Source organism: Oppia nitens, unplaced genomic scaffold (assembly GCF_028296485.1).
Source record: "Oppia nitens isolate AA-2021 unplaced genomic scaffold, nextdenovo-longstitch-racon4-pilon3 scaffold32_pilon_pilon_pilon, whole genome shotgun sequence".
Classification (NCBI taxonomy): Eukaryota; Metazoa; Arthropoda; class Arachnida; order Sarcoptiformes; family Oppiidae; genus Oppia; species Oppia nitens.
Window position 1 is genome coordinate 629207 of NW_026533213.1, and position 22525 is coordinate 651731.

Genomic DNA, 22525 nt, shown 5'->3' on the forward strand with positions numbered 1-22525 from the left:
AATTATTAAAAAAAATAATAGATAACAAACTTATTTATAATATTATGTGTTAAATACAAATAAGCAAGTAAAATTAATTTAAATTACAAGTTTTCTAAAATATTCTAGTTTCAATAATATTTAAAATTTTAGTATATAAATATTAAACTAACTATATTTACAAAATAAAACTACAGTAAATTTTTATTAAACTGTAATAATTATAATAATAATAATATTTATCGTTAATTGTTATAAATATCTTATATTTCTCACAACTTATACTGTAATTATATATTTTTTTAAAATTTATTTAAATATTTAAAATGTACAGACAGTATAATATTATGTTATAAGTTATTTCATTTATATATTTTTATTGTAAAGTACTGTAAAAAATAATAAACAAATATTCAGTATAATAATAAATAAATTATATCTTAAGTCTGATATTATTAGCGTTTAATAAAATGAAAATACATATTATATACTAGACATTTAAAAACATTTAATATATTTATAAAAAAACATTTTTTATTTAGATTTTTTTAAATATATATATATATAAATTACTTCTAATTGTAATTATAAAATAATTTTTCTAATAATAATTATAATTTTAAAAAATAATAGTATAATGCCAATCAATATAAAAAATATTTAATAAAAACAATAAATAAATATTATTAATCATATTAATAATGATTTTATTAATAATATTGTAATAATAATAATAATATAGAAATAAATGTAAAATATAATCATTTTTATTAATTAAGTAAATAAAAGTATAAATTAAATTACAGTATAAATATAGATATAACTGTATTTATTTAGATTAAAATAAATAATAAATAATAATTATTTAGATAATTATGTTTTGATATTAATATTGCTATACTATTATTAGTAATACTTAGATTAATATATTATAATCGGCTAATGTATTAAATATGTTTTAAATAGCATAAAAATTATTGTACAAAGACCTTAAAATGTATTGAAAAATATTACTATATATACATATATAAATATAAATAGTTATTATAGATTAATTATTTTTAAAAAAATATAATTGTTTATTTTGCGTGAAAAAATATAATTAATTATAAAAAATAATATTAATAAATAACAAACTTATATTATTATAATAATATTATGTGTAAAATACAAATAAACAAGTAAAATTAATTTAAATTACAATTTTCTAAAATATTCTAGTTTTAATAATATTTAAATTTTTAGTATATTTATATATTAAACTAACTATAATTACAAAATAAAAGTGCAGTAAATTTTTATTAAACTGTAATAATTATAATAATAATAATATTTATCGTTAATTGTTATAAATATCTTATATTTCTCACAACTTATACTCTAATTATATATTACTTAAAAATTTATTTTAAATATTTAAAATGTACAGACAGTATAATATTATTATATAATACTTATATAATATTATAAGATATTTCATTTATATATTTTTATTGTAAAGTACTGTAAAAAATAATAGACAAATATTTAGTATAATAATAAATAATTTATATCTTAAGTCTGATATTATTATTAGCGTTTAATAAAATAAAAATACATATTATACTGTATACTAGACATTTAAAGACATTTAATATATTTATAAAATAACATTTTTTTATTTAATTTTTTAAATATATATATATATACATAAATTACTTCTAATTATTATTATAGGATAATTTTCTAATAATAATAATAATTTTAAAAAATTAATAGTATAATGCCAATCAATATAAAAAATATTTAATAAAAATAATAAATAAATATTATTAATTATATTAATAATTATTTACTTTTTAATAATAAACATTAACATCTAAGTAATCTATTTTTTAGCTTATTAAATAAAAATAAAATAAATTATTTATTTTAATTTATTCAATAATTATTATATTTACGTAAATCAAGTTATTGTTTTGTCAACTTTTTTTTTTATTAAAGCTATATAAATAATGAGCAAAATTTAATAAAACAATTGTGAAAATAATAAACTCATATTTATACAGACATTATCAGTATTTTCTATAAAATTCTATATCAATTAAAGTTAATTACAATTAATAAAAAATAATTTCGTTGAAAATATTAACAAAAAAAAATAATTATTAATTACATAATATTGTTTGTCATTTTATTATATTAAAATTACAACAATAACAACAAAAATGATTAAGCTTATATTTACGATAATTGTTTTGCTAAATTATTTGTATCTAGCTGAATCTAGCGATTGTAAACCAGCAGCAAATAAATGTAAAAAACTATTTGAATTGGAGGCGGACGGGGGTACATTCAAGGAGTGGGCTATCAAAAAATGTCCTAGTATGTATATATATTTATATATTAAATAATCTATAAAATTTATCTTGATACAACAACAACAACAAAAAATCATCATCATCAAAATTATTGACGCTTAGTTAGAAACTAAAATATTATTATTTATTTTATTTTTTTTTGATATACATAATAAATAAAATTTTAATTAATTAATTAATTAATAATTAAATTATATTTTTTTTAATCTATAGCTGATAAAACAATTATACCACAATCGGAAGTTGATGAGTATAAAAAATGTGTTACAACACATCTAGAACCTTGTTTGGTATAATATTTTTGTTGTTGTATTTTTTTGTAATTTTTAATTTATTTTTTTAAATGGATAAATTTTCAACAACAAAAAATCCTATATTATAAATAATTTTTTAAAAATATATTGTAATATTAATTATTAATTGAATGAATTAATGAATATCTTTAGAAAACCGAATTATTGAAAAATGTTTTCATTAATCTATTATCGAAATTTGATTTAACAAAAGTTTGTACGGAAGCCGAACAAAGCAAAGTAATTGATTTTTTTAAGTTTTATTTTTTTTTATAAAAAATAATAATAATTAAATTACTAAATATAATATATATATATATATATATATAATCTAGGTCCAAAAATGGGTTATGGATATTATTGAAAATCATACAAATGAATTAGAAAAAGATGATGAAAATCAATGTTCAATACTAAGACAAGCATTGACTAATGTTAAGGTAGTTTTTTTGTTTAGTAATTTTAGTTTTTTAAAAATATTAAATTAATTTATTGTTAATTTTTTAGTATATTTTATTGCAAATTAATTAATTAATTTTTTTCGTTTTGTTTATTTTTTTTCCCAGAATTGTGCACATTTTTAAAACGTAATTTTAATTGAAGAAAAATCATATATTTGTTATTATTATTAATTGACTTTTTTTTGCTTATAATTATGTATTAATTATTATAATATTTAATAAATAACTATTTGTATAAAATTAACAAATTTAAATTAAATAATGTTATTGTTATTAAATAAAAATATGATTTATTATTAAATAAAAATATTAATTATTATTAAATAAAAATATTAATTATTATTAAATAAAAATATTAATTATTATTAAATAAAAATATTAATTATTATTAAATAAAAATATGAATTTTTATTAAATAAAGATTTAAAATTTTATTAAAAATTTATTAATACTTTTGTTTTTTAAAAATGTTATGATATTTTTATTTTTTACACTACTATAAACTTTAACAAATAAAATGTGTAATTAAAATATAGAAAATAATATCAATTTTTAAAAATTAAAATGTGTTTGTTTAGAATATTTACAGTACTAATGGTTTTAATTGTATGTAAAAATTAAATAGACAGCTATTTAAATATTTTTTACTAACAAAAATCACAAGTAACATATTTTTTAAATAAATTAATTAAAATAATAATTTAATTCATAAAAAACAATGAAACTTTTTCATGCAATAAAATAATTATGCTTTTTATTTAAGGTTGCCAGTAATGGTACACAAACAATACCGGAAAACTGGTAAAAATTTAGATTTTTAAAAGTATATATATACATATTAATAGTTTAATAATTTGTTTATTTTATTGTTATCAAACTAGTTAAAAAATAATTTACTTATTTAAATAAATAACAATTTTAGAGATCTATTTAAAAAAATTTTGTATTTTCAAAAAGATTTTACTATATTATTAGTTAACACTTATTACTATACAGTATATGTTTTTATCAATTTTATTTATCAAAATTAAATTGATATTATATTTATTCAAACATTTATTTAGGATATCTCTGTCAGATATTTTTAAAAATATCATCCAATTGCCGGATTGTCCGGCACTTTATATCTTTACATGGCAACTATAATTTTATTAAACGTTTAATTGATTTTTTTTTTTTAATAATTATTACAAAATAATATTTTGTAATATTATATATTAAATATTTACTAAGCTTGATGTAATTAGGATGGTGAAAAAATAATTGGCATATATAAACTCAATTTTTAAAAAAACTATTCATTTAAAAAAAATTAGTTTTTAATTTAATTTATAAAAAAATTATTTAATTTAGTTTATATATATAATATATATACATATATTAGAAAATAATGCTCAAACTACTGGTAACATTATCTGTATTACTGGCCAGTTTAGGCTACATAAGCTGCAAGTGTGATATGCTTAAAGAATTTAAGCCAGAATTTGATCAACTATCCGGTTGGGCTAAAAGTCGATGCGATAAAAGTAATATAATTTCATATATAAATAAATGATTAAATTTTTATATTAATTAATATTTTTTACTCATTAACTAAATACCGTATTACCCCATCTCCACCCACACACACACACACACCTCTAAAACATTAGACCCATCACTATCTCAGGCGGATATGGATAAAGCAAAAGGTTGTTATAATAAATGTCTTAAGCCGTCGATGACCAGTAAGGATGCCCAAGTAGTCGACGGTTTTCTAGCTAAACGTGTGTTTGTTAAGGAAACATTGGACGTGTGCTCTAATAAGGCTACACAGGATAGGGTAATGTATCCCTAACTACCCAACCTAACCCACCCCAGCCCCATTAATGCATACCACTAACCATATAACCCAGCAGATCATTATTTTTTTTTTTTTAAACTTTGTTTGTTTGATTGTTATATTTTGTTTATTAATAAAATAAAAATAATAGGTTAAAAATCAAGGCATGAGTGAAGTAGGCGTATCCAGGGGTATGAAATTGAAAAAGGAGGTCGAATCTGACTGTCCAAAATTCAAAGGTGCCTTCCAGTCATTCAGTGTATGTATAATAATAATAATAATAATAATAATAATTTATTTTTTAATTTATAAACATTTTTATTATTATTTTTTAAAAATATTTTTTGTTTTTTTCTCTCTCTCTCTTATTTTTTTAGTCATGTGTAAAAGCTTAACACTAATAAAAAAAGCACCATGTTCATTGGATTAGTTTATATAAATAAATATATATAGTTAAGTTTTATTATTATTATTATTATTATCAAATTATTATTGTCAAAAAAAATTTTGCTGTAAATTGTGGGTGGTCATTTTGTAAACAGATATTATGGGTGCTGTTATTATTATTATTTGGTGATTGATGGTATTAAAAAAATTATTATTTGTTATAAACTATTAATGTGTTTAATACTAAATTTATTTATTTAGATTAAATTTTATTATGTTTTGTTTGGTTGTTAAATATAATAAAAACCTAATTGTGTTATAAAAATAAATTATTTTTTTTTGAAAAATTATAATTCAACTATTTTTGTCGATTAATAAAAATTGTACAATAAATGTATTATTAAATATACTTTAATAATAATAATAATAGTGATTAAAATAAATATCATGAGTTTATTTACATTTTATTTTTTTATTAAAAAAATATTATATATATTATAATAAATCCGTTATAATATTTAATCAAACGTATAAATTATTTAAATAAATACAACACAAATTCAATCTATAATTAAATACTTATTTAAACAGTAAAATATAAGTAATATTATATTAGTATCTTCATAATGTAAATCATTAATATATAAAAAAAATTACCAAAAAAATCCAACATGTGTTTAAACATTAAATAAAATAAACATTAAATAAAATAAATGAATTCAATTGAATATAATTTTACTTATTTTGAAAAAAATATTGTGTAATATTTTAATAGTTATAGTAATTGATATTACATTCATGAGTGTCAACAAAAAATAACTATTATTAAAATAATTATTATTATTAAGCTATTGACTACATTTTTCCAATACAATTTCAATAAAATCATAAATATAATATTTGATTTATATATTAATAATATATATATATTAATTTATTTTTTTTCATAAAATTTTAGTTTAATTTAATCATAATTTATTTTTTACTAATAGATCAAGATGAATCGTTTAATAATGTTAACTTTGTGGAGTCTATGGATTTGTTCGTTATCTATGAGAAAGTTAAATTATCTTGATAATTCATCAATAGATATTTTACCAAGTAATAATAATAATTATTATTATTATTATAATTTTTATTTAAATTATTTTTAATTATTAATTTTTTACTTTCTATATTTATATAGATATATGTATTGGACAAAATACTAATTTCAATAATAATCATAATAATAAAACATTTATTATACAATATTTGGACTCATATCACCAGGTAAATAAATATTTATAGTTAAAAATTTTAATTTTTTAAAAAACAAATTAATATAAATTCCTAAAATTTAATTTTTTAAAATTATAATTATTATTATTAAAAATAGAAATCAATAATAAATAATCATCAAAGTTATCAATCAGCTACACTATTTAATAATTATCAAAAACAGCAAAATTATTTTAATTCAATTATGCTAGTTTCATTAAGATAAACAATGTTTTTTTATTAAATTAATAAATTAATATATATATTTTAATTTAAATTATATAATTAAATTTTTAATTGTTATATATATTTTCGTAATAAATTAATTAGTTAATTATATAAGTTTCACTATAATGACTAATACTATGTAATACTACTTTTAATTAGAATTGAATAAATAAAACTTAAATCCATTAAATTGTATAACTATGTAAACTGTATAAACAAATTAAAATAATTAATAAACTGTTAATACTGTATAATTAATAAACTTTGATTAAAAAATAATGTAATATCAATAGAAAATAAACAAAAAAACTAATGATTTTTTAAAAAAATTATTGAATAAATAGTTGAATAAATATAGTTTATTAGAAAATTATGAAAATTTATATAAAGATAGTAAACCTAATTATCGGAATCGGTATTATATTATTCTATACTAACATACAATGCAATAATGATAATCGGGAACCGGGATGTAAAGAGCAGGTAGTCGTACCCGAATGTAACTATACGATTGCCATCAACGACAATCAGGTTTGTCCCGATGTTTTGTCGGGCGGTTCAATACCCAAAATCATAAAGTGTGCCAACAAAGTCAAACACGACATTTGGGAATTGTGTAAAAGTTAGTAATATTTTTTATTGTTGTATTTATATTATTATTAATTATATAACAATATATATATTACTCATACACTCTCATATCCCATACCTATATGATAGACAAACCCAGTGATGAACTGGTCGATCGTGTCTATTATGAATGTATACTGTCGTGTATTATGCCGTGCGTCGTACCGTTTGACACATTGTTGACAGCTATCCAGGTAATCGGTTGCAATATGACCATGGACAGTTTTCAATTATTCAGCACCGATATGTTTTGCAAGAAAAAGTCGCAAAAAATTGTAATAAATAATATATTTTTTTAAATTCTATAATTAATACATTACCTCATTTTTTAACTTAATCAATAATGTTTAAGTATTTTATTTAAAACTATTATTATTATTATTATATCATTATTAACTAAACATAGTTATTAAATATTTTTTTAGTTTAGTTATATATAAAAAATCAAACAATATTAAGACTATAACTATTTATACAGTTTATAAATTTATATAAAGTTATAAACTGTACTAAAACTACAGCTTATATGTAATGTTTAAAAAAAAAAGTTTTATAATCATTATTAATCAATTTTATAATTAATCAAATTTCTATTTAAATATTATATAAAATTTATTTTCTAATCAGGTTAAATTATGTATTGGTCATATGTTTAAAAAATACAAAACTGAAACTATGGACATATTTAATAAGAAAATACATTTGATTACATTATTGTGCAACAAATTTTATGTATGTTATCTATAAATATTTAATCATAATAATAATAATAAATACTAATTATAATATTAATTAAATTTTTAATTAGGATTGTTTTGTACGTATTAAAAAATCTGAACTGGCTAACAAATCAACTTGATAATATAAATCTAGTAATTTAAAATTTAAAAAATATCTAATTAATTTTTATATTTAATAAATATAGTATTAATATAATCTTTAATAAATTAGTTTGAATTAAATTAGATACTAAAAATTTTATGAATAATTTATAATAAAGTTAATATCATATATATATATAATTTTTTAAAAATAATTAAACAAAAAAATTTGTTATTTTTATTATTTTTTATATCATGATAATTTTTTGGGTGAAAGTTACAGTATCATAGTTAATCATCTACATTACCAAATGTGTGATCCAATGTATTTTTATTTATTTATTATTAAAAAATGACATTAAATACAATATTTGAATTATAATAATAATAATAATTTAAAAAACAATTTATGAATAATCATTTTTTTAAAAAAAATGACCCATGTCTTAATAAAAACATATGTATTTATACTGTGATGCAATAGGTTTACAAATACTTATTAATCATTAAAAATTTTATTATTTTATTTATTATGAATTATATATATATATATAAAGTTATGAAATATTATTTAAATATTATTATTATTAATAATAAATATTGTCTTAAGATATATATGTTTAATATAATAGTAATATTAATTAAAACATATAAACAATTTTTTAAGAAAAAAAAACAATTTACTAATTATACAAAAAAAATTAACAACAATTTTGATTATAAATTATAATTTTTTTTATAAATGTTCACAATGTAATAAAACTTACATATTATGTACCGGTATAAATTTAATAATAATAATAATAATAATAACAATGAATTAATTTATGATGTTAATTTTTTTGCGCTAATTTTTTATACATATTTTTTTATGGTAATAATCATATAAATGTTTCAAATCTATAGCTTATTATTTACTGTATATTCATATAATATAATTGATATTCAAATTTTGTTAACTATAAGTATTATTTATGAAAAAGTTATGTAATTTTTATTTTGTTAAATAAAAACATATGAAAACTTTTATTTGTAATGAGACAAATACAAAAATGTTTTCAATAATAATATTTCATTTATAAAAAAAAAACAATGACCTAGACCATTTTTAATTGACAATTATTATTATTATTATTATTGATAGAATTATCATGGATTTAATTTACAGACAAAAAAATTTAAATAAATTTTTAAAAAAAAGTTTTTATGTATACACATGTATATACATACAATATAAACAATGTAATGAAACAAATAACCAAGCACACTTACAAATACATTTATATATATATATATATATTGTTTTTAGAAAATGTTACAGGTACAAAATAATATTGTTATATATTTATAAATTCCATACAATTTTAATCATTTTTAAAAATTTTCTTTTCAAAAATGAGTCCATTTTTTACACATTAAATGACAGATTTAGTTATACAAAAAAAAACTCTAAAATATGTTACAATTAGTATCTTAGAAATATTATTATTATTATTATTATTAATAATTTATATTTATTGATGAAATTATTTACTTGTGTTTACTGGTTATTGTAAAGTAATAATAATAACTATTATTATTATTATTATTATTAACAAGTATTAAGTATATTGTTTGTGATATAATGTCAGTTGAAATAATAATAATAATATAAAATAAATTTATAAATTAATTAATTAAATAAATTAAAATAATAAAATAATATACACACATATCTAAATATATATATAAATATTTATAATTGAATTACAAAATACTATTAAACAAAAATGCTAGTATTGTTGTTGTTGTTGTTACTATTGTTTTTATTGTTGTTGTAATTGTTATATGTATTTGTGTGTATGTAATGTTTTATATTAACTTTATATGATGTGATTATCTCAAAACATGGTAAAATAAAATTTATTTTTTATAAAAAAAAATCTAAAATAAAACTAAAAAAAAATTAATGTATTTGTCTTTGTTAAACATGTAAAGGGGGTAAGCAAAACAACACACATATAAACACACACACACAATGGACGTCCATATAGTAAAAAAAATCAAATGAGGTTAATGGGATTCATAACAATATATATATATAATAGTATAATATAGTTTGTATGGGAAATATTTGTTTTGTTTAAATAGACTGGACGTCTGTAACAAAAAAAAATGTATGAAAACTTTTTTTTCAGATATTTGAAAATGTGTGACAATTTTTTTTTTGTTTTAAATTTTTCCTACATTTTAGCACATATTGTGTGAATTTTAATTGTTTAGCTAACTAACAACAACAATAACAAAAAATAAAAAAAATAAAATTTTAATGTCTTAATTTTTTGTTTTGTTTTATCGATAGCAACAAAAAAAATAAATCAGTTATTAATATGAAATATTCTCACATATAATAATAATAATAATAGTTTGCAATAATTTATGTCTTAATAATATACAACAATATGACAATAACGAAAAAAACAGATAATAATAATAATTAAGTGATAATCAATATATTTTCAAAGTCAACAAAAAAAAAACATTCACACAATTTTACAACAACAACAACAATACATATTATTTTTGAAAAATAAATAAATAATAAAAAATACAATTATATATATTAAAACACAAATTTATGTGACAATAATACTAATAATACAGTAGTTTGTAGCGCTTATTTGAGTATAGATTTACTTTAAATAATAATAATAATAATAATAAAATTATTAATATTGAATGAGTTGTCTGTGTGTGTGTTTGTGTTTATCGCATACATTAATCAATTGTAATAAATAATTATCATTATAATAATAATAATAATATCACTTTTTATTTATATGTAACATATATTTTTATAACTGGTTACCCCCTTAATTTACCTGGCTTCAATTGAATAAAATCAAAAAAAATATATGCAAATAAACAATGGTGTAAAATAATTGAAATTATTAAAAATATAAAGCAAACATACATAGATATTATTTTCACAAATAATTATATTATATATATATATATACAACTTAAAATATATTTTTATAAAAAAACATTACTATCTATAAATATATTTTTATATATAAATTAATATAATTATATATAATATAATAAATAAATAATAATAATATATTCAATTTCACTAATCCTTAACCATCACTACAATTAATTGATGCTAAAAAACTTGTTAATACTGTTATAAATATATGGTATTTACTGTATTTATATATATAACAATATATTTAAATTAAATAAATATTTTTTATATATGGAATAAAATAAATGGTCATTAAAAACCGAAACCATATAAATAATATTTTTTTCAAAATAAAAATATTACATTTAATTATAATATACAATATTTATAATAATAAAAAAATTATAATTCGTTTAAATAAATAATAAATAATATAAATAAATAATAATTATATCTAATAATTATTTTTTAGCTATTTTCATCTATCAATGTCCTATATATATATATATCTATCTATCAATCAAAAAAAAAATTGTGATAATAATTTCAATGCATATATCAATAAACATAAAATATATTGTTTTTTTCTGTTTAGTAATTAAGGGGTAAATCATATACAAAAATCATATTTATTAACACCAAAAACAAAAATTTGTTGTTTAATAAATATGAATCCCTTTAATCAAAAAAAAAAATATTATCATTTTTTCCATATTATTATTATTATTATTATTATATGTTTGCTGACATAGCATTTTATATAATAAATTAACACTTTTTGTTTGTTTGTTTGTTTAGTCAATTTGATTGATATACTAATAATAATAATGTAGACCCAGGAGAGTATTAGTCATATATTTTGGTGTTAATTATTCATACATATAATTAACACATTATTTATCATAATAAAAAAACTTTTAATTATGATATTTATAATTATTAAAAATTATAAATTACAATAAGCATTGTCTTTAAATTTATATATATATCTAAAAAAAATTTTGTTTGTTTTTCATGTTTCTCTTTTTCATCAGTAGTTTAAATATTAATATATTTTATATAAATATATTATATTTATAAATATTGTATTTTTTTATTAGCGATTTTTTGAATTAAATTCAAGGTTTTATGAATAATTAATTTTTACTTATTTTTAAATAAAATTGCAATTAATAATATGTTAGTAATATTATTATTATTATTGATATTAAAATAATAATCTTATTCACTAACATATTACTAACATTTAGCAGAAAAAAAACTTGAATAATAAAAAACAAGAGATATTTTGACCTAAATTTTCATTAAAACTATCATTTGTTTCGTTAAGAGAGTAATAGAGAGATAGATATATAGATAGATAGATAGATAGATAGAGAGAGAGAGAGAGAGAGAGAAACAACAAAAAACAAACAAAATTTCAAATGTCATACATTTGTTTCGCTTCAAAATTACGATTAATTTTAACATACATTTTAGGAAATAAGTATTTAACTATTATTATTATTATTACACTAATAAAAACATTTTGTGAATGAAAACTAATCCATTGGTTATTATTTATAAAAAAAACAAACGAAACATTTTCTTTTATTTTTTTTTTAATAAAACACTTTCATAATGATTAGCATTCACTTAACTTTCATGAATTTTGATGATATGAGTGTTCATTAGTGAGATTTTTGGTGATATCGCTGACACTGATGATGGTTGCGGTTGGTGTTGTTGATTGATGATTGGTCGCTATCGTAGATCCGTTTACGCTGTCGGTACTCTTATTGTTGGTGGTATTGGTGCTGCTTTTGATAATGCCGTTTGTAGTGGTGATGGTGGAGATGATAGAGGTGGTAATGGTATCGTCGGCAGTGGTATCACATGATTTCAATAGTAATTGGGAAGTCGGGCTATCGGTAGTCGAAGCAGCGGCGGCCGCATTGGAAGCCGCCGTCACTGTTCTCAATAGCAGAGCGTTTAGGTCGTCCACACTGGTCGTCGTACTGGTAGAACAGTCGGTAGTGGTATGAGACGATAGGGTAGACGATGTAGTGTCCGATGTATTGGATGTTTGTGTATGAAATACTTTGGGATTAGCAGCGGTCAGATTGAGTTGATTGGCGGCGGCGGCGGAAACAGCGGCAGCAGTAATCGGATATGATTTTACAGCCACACACAAATTGGCCAACACTTTGACAGTACCATTGGTAGCTGTAGCGGCAGCGGATGTGGTCATTGTTTGTGTGCCAGCTGTAGTCAAACCAGACTCGCCACCATCAGCGCCGGGAGTTGTCTTACGGTGGGTGCGCTTATGTCGTAGAAAGTTAAAGTTACGATCCGATTGGTAGGAGCAGCCCGCGTGCTCGCACTTGAATATCTGCCGTCGTATGGGCGGTGGTCGCGGACGGGGCGGTCGTGTCTTGTCTCGTTGTCTGGACTTTGGCTGACGGCTCTTGGGTACAGCCGTCTCGTCACCGGTGGTACCATTGATACTACCATCCATGGATGGGCTCAGACCGTTACCATTGATAGTCGTCGTCGTATTATTATTGATACCATTGTTGTTTGTAGTCGTAGTTTTGCTACCATTCTTTTGGTCGTTTACACCGCCGCAGCCGTTAATCGCCTGGTCTTTAGCCAATAGTTCCAAACGTTTGTTCAAATCAATGGTAAACTGTCGCTCCTTATCGGTCATTGTTTCAGCTAAAAACAAATCAATTAAAACAAAAACAAAAATCAATGAAATCTATCCATGAAATCAAAATATCGCATTACTAGTCCACTATTACTAACTCTTTGTCTTATTGTTCACTCGTTTCCGATTATTATTATTAGTAGTATTGTTTGTCTTGAATCTCTTAATCGACGGTAGTCTTAGATTTTCAAACGAATCGTTATCTTCGCCATCGCTGCCGCCACCAGACTCTTCGTCGGCATCCATATCGGTATTATTGCTTCGCCGTCTATTCATTATGATCTGTCCTCCAATTGGGCCGTCACTACCAAACAGCGAACTAGTCTTCACTCGTTTATTACTACCAGTATTACCAGTAGTCGTACTCTTCTTAACGGTTAAGCCATTAGCGACGCCGCCGTTTGATGCGTTGGTTGTAGTGGTGGACATCAACGGATCATCGGTAGACCAGAATATATGATCAAAGCCGGTAATCATTGGCCCTCTAGTGGTGGTGGTTGAGCCTACCGTACCGGCCGAACAGCTGCCCAAACTGTCAGCACTGGTACTGTTGGTGCTATTGTTGTTACCGACACCACCACCACCACCGCCGCCACTGTTGCTGATCATAAAGTTGGCGCTCTTCGAACACAGAGAATCAAAATCAATGTCCAAATCCAAGAATGCTTTGGACGCCGACGCGGCAGCCGATGATAGACACCAGTCTTCAAAGTCTTCGCTAGATTTCTTTAGTAAACACATCTCGTGATAGTCAAGTTCCAGACCGACTAACTGATGATATCGGTGTTGCCATTGTTTTAGATACAGTTCCGACTCTGATTCTAGCCATCGGACTTCAACTTTCTTGGACTTTGCAGCCGCCGCAGCCGCTGCTGCGGCCGTCGACCCGGAGGTCGTCGTCGTCGTCATAGACGATGAGTGGCCAACAATAGTTCCGGCACTCTTTGTGGTCATAATGTTGGTTCGGTTGTTGTGGTTTGGATTGAATTGTTTAGTCAATAACTAATTATTAGATCCAATGTTGTTGTTGTTGTTGTTATTGATAGTCAATTAAATACAATAATAATATTAATTGTATTTTTTTTATTTGTTTATTATATATACACTGTATATGAATATCATATATTTATCAATGAATTTTCAATTATTATTATTATTATTAACTATTATTTTTACACACAAACAAATTAATCAATAATTTTTAGCGTAATTCAAACCAACAAAAATTTGTGTCACAAATAGTATATTGCGTTAACTAATAATAATTATAATACTAATAATGGTATCAATTATTACTAGATATTTATTATACAACTATTTATTAATAAAAAAAATGATATGATATTTACACTGAATATATTGTATACATATATATTGTATATACATATAAATACAACAACAAAATAAAAAAAACAATTTTTTATAAATATTATTACTATTAATTAATTATAACTATTAATAGTATACTAATACTAATAGTATACTACACTGTATATTAATATACATTTTTTATTATTATAAATACTATATGATTGTTGTGTGCATATAATAAACACATATATAGATAGACAACAACAACAAAATGTTTAAAAAAAATAATAAAATTATTTTTTTGGGGCCACAGTATAGTAGTAGTGGTTATATATACTAATAATAATAATAATAATATTATTATTATTAAATAAAATTGTTTTATTATTATTAATTAATTAATTAATTTTTTATTATTAATAAACATTTTTTATTTATTTATTTATTTATTTGTAAACTTTAAAAAATAAAATTAAAAATTATATTATAATTGACTTCTAAAGAGAGTTCAGTCACAAACAGCTGTCAAAAAGGATACGTCACGTGATTATTAGTGGTGACCGAGACTGCGCAGTCATTAACTATAATTGGAAATCAATGGGCTATACATAGATAACATGACCTAAATTATGATGGGTTAAAAATAGGTGTGGCAATTATTAATTTTACTATGTGGTATGAAAATTTTTGGGTAAAAATGATCAGACAACAATAACAATGAAAAAATCAATAAATTAAATTTCTAAAAATTATTTTGTTTTTTAGCTAGATAATTGTTTCTAAAATTGTTTATGATTTTTTTGTTGTAAATATGTGATTAAATTGATTTAATTTTTTTATTTTAATAAATTTAAATACAATTTTTTTTATATACAGTATAAGTTTTTTATGTTTTTTTAGTTTGCTGATTTAATACTGTACAAAAAATGTGGTTAGTTAAAAATGGAACATTAGGTAACGTTAGTTGTGAATAACCAAAAGTGGGTTGTGATGCTTTATATATATATATATATATGTTTTTTTGTTATAGCTATAGACGGCATTTCAAACGTCAAATAAAGTGTATTAATGTTAATACATATACCATATACAGTATATACACATTATATATATATACACTTAAATTTTCATATACTATGCAGTAAAAATTGTATATAGTTACATGTTTCCTTTTAGTAAGTAAATATACAAACATGTATATAATATATATATAATATGCTGGAAATGCGCTATATACATAAATGTAAAAATTATATATATTTTTTTAAAAAAATAGGAAAATTTTTGTCAAAAAAAAAATAAAATCCAAGTAAATTATCTTAAATCAGTAAATTTTGTTCACCACATATAATCCCAAAAAAAAAAAATTATTAGCCATTAATCCTATTATCTTCTCTATCATACAGTATATATACACACAAAGTGTTTACGTTGACAATAGCCCTATACTCTACCACACAGTGTAAGTGTATATATATAATACATGTATATATATATAAAACTGGTAGACAAAGGTCTGGTAGTTTAGCGCACTACCACCACCACCGCCACCACTACTACCAGCCCTCTCTCTCTCAATATGCTTGTGTTTTAAGGGGTTCAATGACATCATCATCATCAGCGCACATACCGTACATAACCCAATATACAAGCAGTCATTGTCCACGTCATGACTGGTTAACAAAAAAAAGGACTGTGCGCTCAATATTTGAATCTTGTTTTATAATAGCAGTGCTTATATATATATATATACACCTGTAGTTGTACTGTAGCTGAGAGATAACATATACACACTGTGTATAATACTACTAATAATAATAATAATACTGTAATAATAATACCCTATTGTTTCAGCAAACAAACCCAACAACAAAAAATCTTACATAACTTAAGGAGGTGTCTATAGACTACTACTAGTGTATACAGTAGTATAGTATAGTATATAGTATATACACTATATTTAGGGGTCAAATAAAGTTTTCATTGGGACAAATACCTACAGCAGTAATATATATATTATATATATATATATATATATATATATATATATACTGTATTTTTTAGTGACAAGTGAACCATAAAAAAATGTTTATTTTTTATTTTATTTGACATCTAATTCTTTCACATATTTTTTCATGTATTTAGAAAACAAAATTTTCTCTTTTTTTTCGACAACAAAAAAATTAAATTTTTTTCCAATGATTACCCATGTATATTCACATTAAAAATATTATTATTATTATTTTTTATAAAAGTTTTAAAATTTATATATTACTATCTAAGTTTACACACTGTGTATTAGTATTATGTTTTTTTTTGTACAACAGGTAGACTACTGTATAATATCGACATTATGTGTATTAAAAATTATTATTAGTATTATTATTGTTGTTGACAAAATAAATTTATTTTTTATGTATAAGTATTTTAAGTATTTATTTCTATAATATATTAATATGATAGATAAGATATGATAAATATATATATATAAAACAACAAATATGTGTACAAATAAACTGCATTATTGACAATATGCATTAATATAGTAAAAAATAAATATAGATAATATTTTTTAGTTGATGGTTGACATTATAAAATATTAATATTTATAATTTAAAAAAAATATTTAATCAGGGTAATATATATTTTCTAAAATTTTGTTTAAAATGTTAAATCATTTTTTAAATTGATATAATAGGTAACGCCACATGATCAAATAATATATAAAAATATTTATTTAATAATTTTTATTAACTTTATAATAGTTTCAAAACAGTTATTACATGTATAATAATATTACTTAAATAAATAATTTTAATTAATTATTATCAACAAATTTATTATTATTATATTTAATATCTCAATGCATTATCTAATTTTTTTCTCATATAAATACTTTATTATTATTTAGTAAAATACTATATGATAATATGCAACATATAGATTAGATTTTTTTTTAATTATTACTATTATATTATACATATTTACTGAAAATGGTATTAAGTGTGATTAAGTTAAATTGAAAATGAGATTTACATAATATATATATATATATATATATATATATATATATATATATATATATATATATATATATATATATATATATATTAGTTAAATGACTAAATAGTAATATTATAATTTGATGTTTACTTAAAGGGTTTTAAGATTTTTTTTGATACATATTATTGAATAGTATATCCCATATGTATAATTTTGCTTTATTTTATATTTAATAAATATTTTATTTAATATCACAATACTATATTACAACTAAATTATGTTTAAATCAAATATATCATAAACTATAACAAAAAAAAAATGAAATTAGCGTGGGCATTTCACCATAAAAAATATATATTATTATACAAAAAACTATATCATTTAGATTAGCAAATAATTGTGCAATTTTAGTTTAAATAATGAATATTTTAATTATTATTAACAACAACAACAAAAATGTCAATTTTATTATAGATATAAAAATATCATTGGATATTAAAGGAATTTCAATTGGTTTTTAGGTTTTGTTTTTTACAGATATACTAAATCCCTGATATTTTCAAAATTAATTAATATTATTGTTTTGTAATTTTTTTATATATATATAATATTAGACTAAACTAAATGAAACAAAAATTATTATTATTATTATTGCTAATAATACAGTAATTATAAACACCTATTGTATACTATGATATACAGTATATATATTGAATCAAACAAACAAACAAAAAATCATAAATAATCAGTAAGTCATGTCTCACTACTCAACGCTAATTATATTTAACGGATAAAATATATATAAAATTGTTTAGTTTACTAACTGATATCAACATTAAAATAAAACCAGACAACTATATAAATATACACTTAAAAATAATTTATATTATTATTATTAATCATAATAATAGAAAAAATCATAAAAAATAGTATAATATTTATATCATTTATTTTTTGTTGTTGTTGAAAACTATTTATTATATTAAATGCTCCCATTATTTTATATATATATATTAGTTATGTATAACAATTTAATGTTTGCTGATAATATCAAATTAAATAAATATAAATATTAGACATATAAATGTTAAAAGTTGTTTTTTTACTACTACCTAATAGTTTTATATTGTATTATAAGTTAAACACAAAAAATTAATAATAATAATAATTGTATTACATTATTGTACAGACATTTAAGTAGTATTAATAAAGTATTAAATTTAATATTATTATTAATTGCCAAAAAAAATATAACAAAGTTATGATTTAATTAATTGTAACTATACAATAAAATTATAAAATTTTTATAAATATCACACTGATAATATAATTAGTTTATTTTTATAATATATATATTTATATAAAGATATATATAATAATTTTATTAATTTTTTTTAAATAAAAATACTATTTTAAAATTTTTATTCAATTATGATATTTGCATCATCATCATCATCAATATTATTATTAATATTACTATCATATCAATTAAGTATATAATATATTTTTTTAATATTCATTAATAGAAAAATAACAAAAATAATTATTAATTAATGATAATGTTAAACAATTTATTTTTAATATATTTATATATATTATATTTGTTTTTGTCTATTATAGCATTGTTGGTATCATCACAGGCGGTACCGGCACCGGCAGCAGCGGAAGCGGCAAATAAACAAATCGATTGCAGTCAGGACGGAGTATATGGACAACCGGGAGATATCGGTTATACAGATTGTGTGGACGGTTTTGCCGAGTTTCACAGTTGCGGTATTACTAGCAGTGCGTCGTCTGATACCGATTCTGGTCATCTGAAATACGATGGCGAACGGTGTGTCGATACACGATATCAGTGTACGGCTAGTCAGGAGGGCCGGTACCGACACAACAACAGTCATAGGCTGTATTTTGAGTGCCAGAATGGCATATCGTCGCAACACTATTGCCGAGACGGCGAACTATTTGACGGACAAAACTGTGTCCGCGTTCAGAGAGGACCGGTCACATCGGGTTCACATTTGAATCGTGATTTCGAGTGTCCAAACGATGGCCGATTTGCCGATCCCGAGAGTCGCACCCATTATATTGTTTGCGAGGAAGACGAAGCCACTGTCTATCGGTGCCCATTGGTTTCGTTTGAACACGATAGGTAAGTGAGTGAGTGAGTGAGTGAGTGAGWGAGWGAGAGAGAGAGAGAGAGAGAGAGAGAGAGAGAGAGAGAGAGAGAGAGAGAGAGAGAGAGAGAGAATAATATCAATTTTTGTGGTTAAACTATTTGATAGACTGAGACAGTGGTACGAGATTTATAACACCAAACACTGTGTAACACCGTTTGAATGTCCAGAGATTGACGGCACATACAAATTGACGCGCGGCGGCGGACGCGTCTACTACAAGTGTGTCAACAATAAACCGGTTGAACACGAATGCCAATCGGGCGATACGTGGGACGGCAGCCAATGTATTGGCCACGGATTTCAGTGCCCGCGTGACGGTATATTCAGCGATCCCGATGCTCGCAATTTCTACATACTGTGCTACAATGGACGTCCTACTAGACATCCGTGTCCGGATGGTCAGGAATTTGTTGGCCGACTTTGTACGGATGTAAGACCCAGACCGAGACCGTTCATATGTCCAGGCGATGGTCGCTACGTTGATCCGGAAAGTCCACGCAGTTACTATGTATGTCTCAGGGGACTGGCATCCCATTATAGCTGCTCGGATCGCTATCTGTTTGACGGCACTACCTGTGTGTCGCAATCGGCTTCCGGCGATTTTCGTTGTCCGCAATCGTACGGCCGGTTTGTCAATCCGTACAATTCGTCCGAATACTATCAGTGCACCTATGGTCGACCTTTACTGCACAAGTGTTCCAGTGGTTCACATTTTGTTGGCGATAGGTGTGTCCATCATGGTAGACCTGTCAATATAGTTGATCCGGATAATAGACACAGTGCATCGGAGGACGTTGATAGGCACCGTCATCAGCATCATCCACACGACCGGTTTCGGGTATTGCAGCATACACGCGATCTGGTCAAATTTGAGTTCAACAATTTCATAATTACCGACCGATTTGATGAGGTGGCCTGGAAGTGGAACCGGGAGATTGCTTCTATAGTCTAGTAGTAGTAGTACCAGTAGTACATATTGTCGATAATTATTATCAATTATTATTATTATTATTATTATTATTGCTTATCATAATATTGGGACAGTAATGCAGTATTATTATTATTATTAAGTAATTTGAAAAACATTTTTTTTAACGTATCGTTTAATAATTTTGAGCCACTTTTAACAAGTTTTTATAAAAAAAATTAATAATATTATTATTATTTTTTAGTTTTTTTTTCTATAGTTTTTATAGTTATTATTTTTAATCATAAATTTATATAATAATCATAGACATTTTTTTATATATCAATATATATATATATACAGTATATATGCGTATATGTGTGTGTGTAGTCAAATAATATATTAAATATGCTTTTATAGTTTTTTTTAAAATAAAATAATAAATCATTTAATAAAATTAATTATTTAGTTTATTATTATTATTTAATTAATTAATTAATTAATTTAAACGGTTTTTGTACTATTGTAGATATTTATACATTTTAATTATAATATGATAGAAACCTATTTATTAATTTTATAACTAGAGTTTGCAAAAAAATAGAGAAATTTCTGGAAAGTTTTTTTAAAAAAAATTCTGCCACATTAGGGTCCATATATTAATTTTGTTGTCCCGATATTTGTTATATTCAACCAATTAATTATAACTATAAATGTTGACTAAATTTTATTATTACTATTTTAATTAATATTCAAAATAACAAAATTAATTATTTAATTAATTTATTAAAACAAAAAAATATAAATCGATTATAAATAAAATTAAACAAAGATTATAAATTATAATTAGATAATTATATTAGTTTTATAAATAATAATTCCATTAATACAGTACTAAAAGTAAAATTTTTATAGAGATTCCTGAAAAACTTTCTAGAAATTTTTTTAAGGAAATTTATTTTAAAAAAATATTATTTGACCATCTCTATTATTAACCAAACCATATCATAATTAACAAAAGCTATATAAATAATTATAATGAAAATTTTATACATTATAAACTTAATATTTTTAGATTTGAATTAATAATTATGCTTAAAAAATATACTTTAAGATTGTTTTTATTGTTATTTAAAAATTGTTATGAGTTTTAATTTTTAAAAACTTTCCTAGCTTGTTTCAAATAATAACACTTATATATATATAGTATATTTTCTTATTAAATGATATTGAATAATATAAAA

At 21.6% G+C, this 22525-nt stretch overlaps 4 protein-coding genes across 4 annotated transcripts; 3 read left to right on the plus strand and 1 right to left on the minus strand.

Annotated features, from left to right (window-relative positions):
• The first annotated feature begins 2086 nt into the window (after positions 1-2086).
• LOC128956717 (uncharacterized) lies at positions 2087-3216 on the plus strand. Its single transcript, XM_054302432.1, has 5 exons — positions 2087-2343; positions 2553-2629; positions 2786-2872; positions 2968-3072; positions 3199-3216. The coding sequence occupies exons 1-5, from the start codon at positions 2187-2189 to the stop codon at positions 3214-3216; spliced, it is 444 nt and encodes a 147-aa protein (XP_054158407.1). The 5' UTR covers positions 2087-2186.
• A 1256-nt stretch (positions 3217-4472) lies between these two features.
• On the plus strand, positions 4473-5404 carry LOC128956775 (uncharacterized). The gene is made up of 4 exons (XM_054302490.1): positions 4473-4619; positions 4746-4915; positions 5067-5174; positions 5293-5404. Exons 1-4 carry the CDS (start codon positions 4484-4486, stop codon positions 5308-5310), a joined length of 432 nt encoding a protein of 143 aa, XP_054158465.1. The 5' UTR covers positions 4473-4483; the 3' UTR covers positions 5311-5404.
• Positions 5405-12786: 7382 nt separating this feature from the next.
• LOC128956759 (mucin-21-like) lies at positions 12787-14902 on the minus strand. The gene is made up of 2 exons (XM_054302474.1): positions 13979-14902; positions 12787-13888 (listed from the first exon to the last, which is right to left on the minus strand). Exons 1-2 carry the CDS (start codon positions 14832-14834, stop codon positions 12834-12836), a joined length of 1911 nt encoding a protein of 636 aa, XP_054158449.1. The 5' UTR covers positions 14835-14902; the 3' UTR covers positions 12787-12833.
• A 4702-nt stretch (positions 14903-19604) lies between these two features.
• On the plus strand, positions 19605-21443 carry LOC128956792 (uncharacterized). Its single transcript, XM_054302508.1, has 3 exons — positions 19605-19686; positions 19815-20346; positions 20480-21443. The coding sequence occupies exons 1-3, from the start codon at positions 19626-19628 to the stop codon at positions 21324-21326; spliced, it is 1440 nt and encodes a 479-aa protein (XP_054158483.1). The 5' UTR covers positions 19605-19625; the 3' UTR covers positions 21327-21443.
• The last annotated feature ends 1082 nt before the right edge of the window (positions 21444-22525 follow it).

What these genes read in the sequence shown, in the direction of transcription:
- LOC128956717 (XM_054302432.1), top strand. Translation starts at nt 2,187, where the DNA reads ATGATTAAGCTTATATTTACGATAATTGTTTTGCTAAATTATTTGTAT. An exon ending in GGCTATCAAAAAATGTCCTA is followed by an intron (nt 2,344 to 2,552) that starts GTATGTATATAT and finishes TTTAATCTATAG; the next exon opens with CTGATAAAACAATTATACCA. An exon ending in CACATCTAGAACCTTGTTTG is followed by an intron (nt 2,630 to 2,785) that starts GTATAATATTTT and finishes GAATATCTTTAG; the next exon opens with AAAACCGAATTATTGAAAAA.
- LOC128956775 (XM_054302490.1), top strand. Translation starts at nt 4,484, where the DNA reads ATGCTCAAACTACTGGTAACATTATCTGTATTACTGGCCAGTTTAGGC. An exon ending in TAAAAGTCGATGCGATAAAA is followed by an intron (nt 4,620 to 4,745) that starts GTAATATAATTT and finishes CTAAAACATTAG; the next exon opens with ACCCATCACTATCTCAGGCG. An exon ending in ATAAGGCTACACAGGATAGG is followed by an intron (nt 4,916 to 5,066) that starts GTAATGTATCCC and finishes TAAAAATAATAG; the next exon opens with GTTAAAAATCAAGGCATGAG.
- LOC128956759 (XM_054302474.1), bottom strand. Translation starts at nt 14,834, where the DNA reads ATGACCACAAAGAGTGCCGGAACTATTGTTGGCCACTCATCGTCTATG. An exon ending in AGTGAACAATAAGACAAAGA is followed by an intron (nt 13,889 to 13,978) that starts GTTAGTAATAGT and finishes ATTTGTTTTTAG; the next exon opens with CTGAAACAATGACCGATAAG.
- LOC128956792 (XM_054302508.1), top strand. Translation starts at nt 19,626, where the DNA reads ATGATATTTGCATCATCATCATCATCAATATTATTATTAATATTACTA. An exon ending in ATTACTATCATATCAATTAA is followed by an intron (nt 19,687 to 19,814) that starts GTATATAATATA and finishes TGTCTATTATAG; the next exon opens with CATTGTTGGTATCATCACAG. An exon ending in GTTTCGTTTGAACACGATAG is followed by an intron (nt 20,347 to 20,479) that starts GTAAGTGAGTGA and finishes ACTATTTGATAG; the next exon opens with ACTGAGACAGTGGTACGAGA.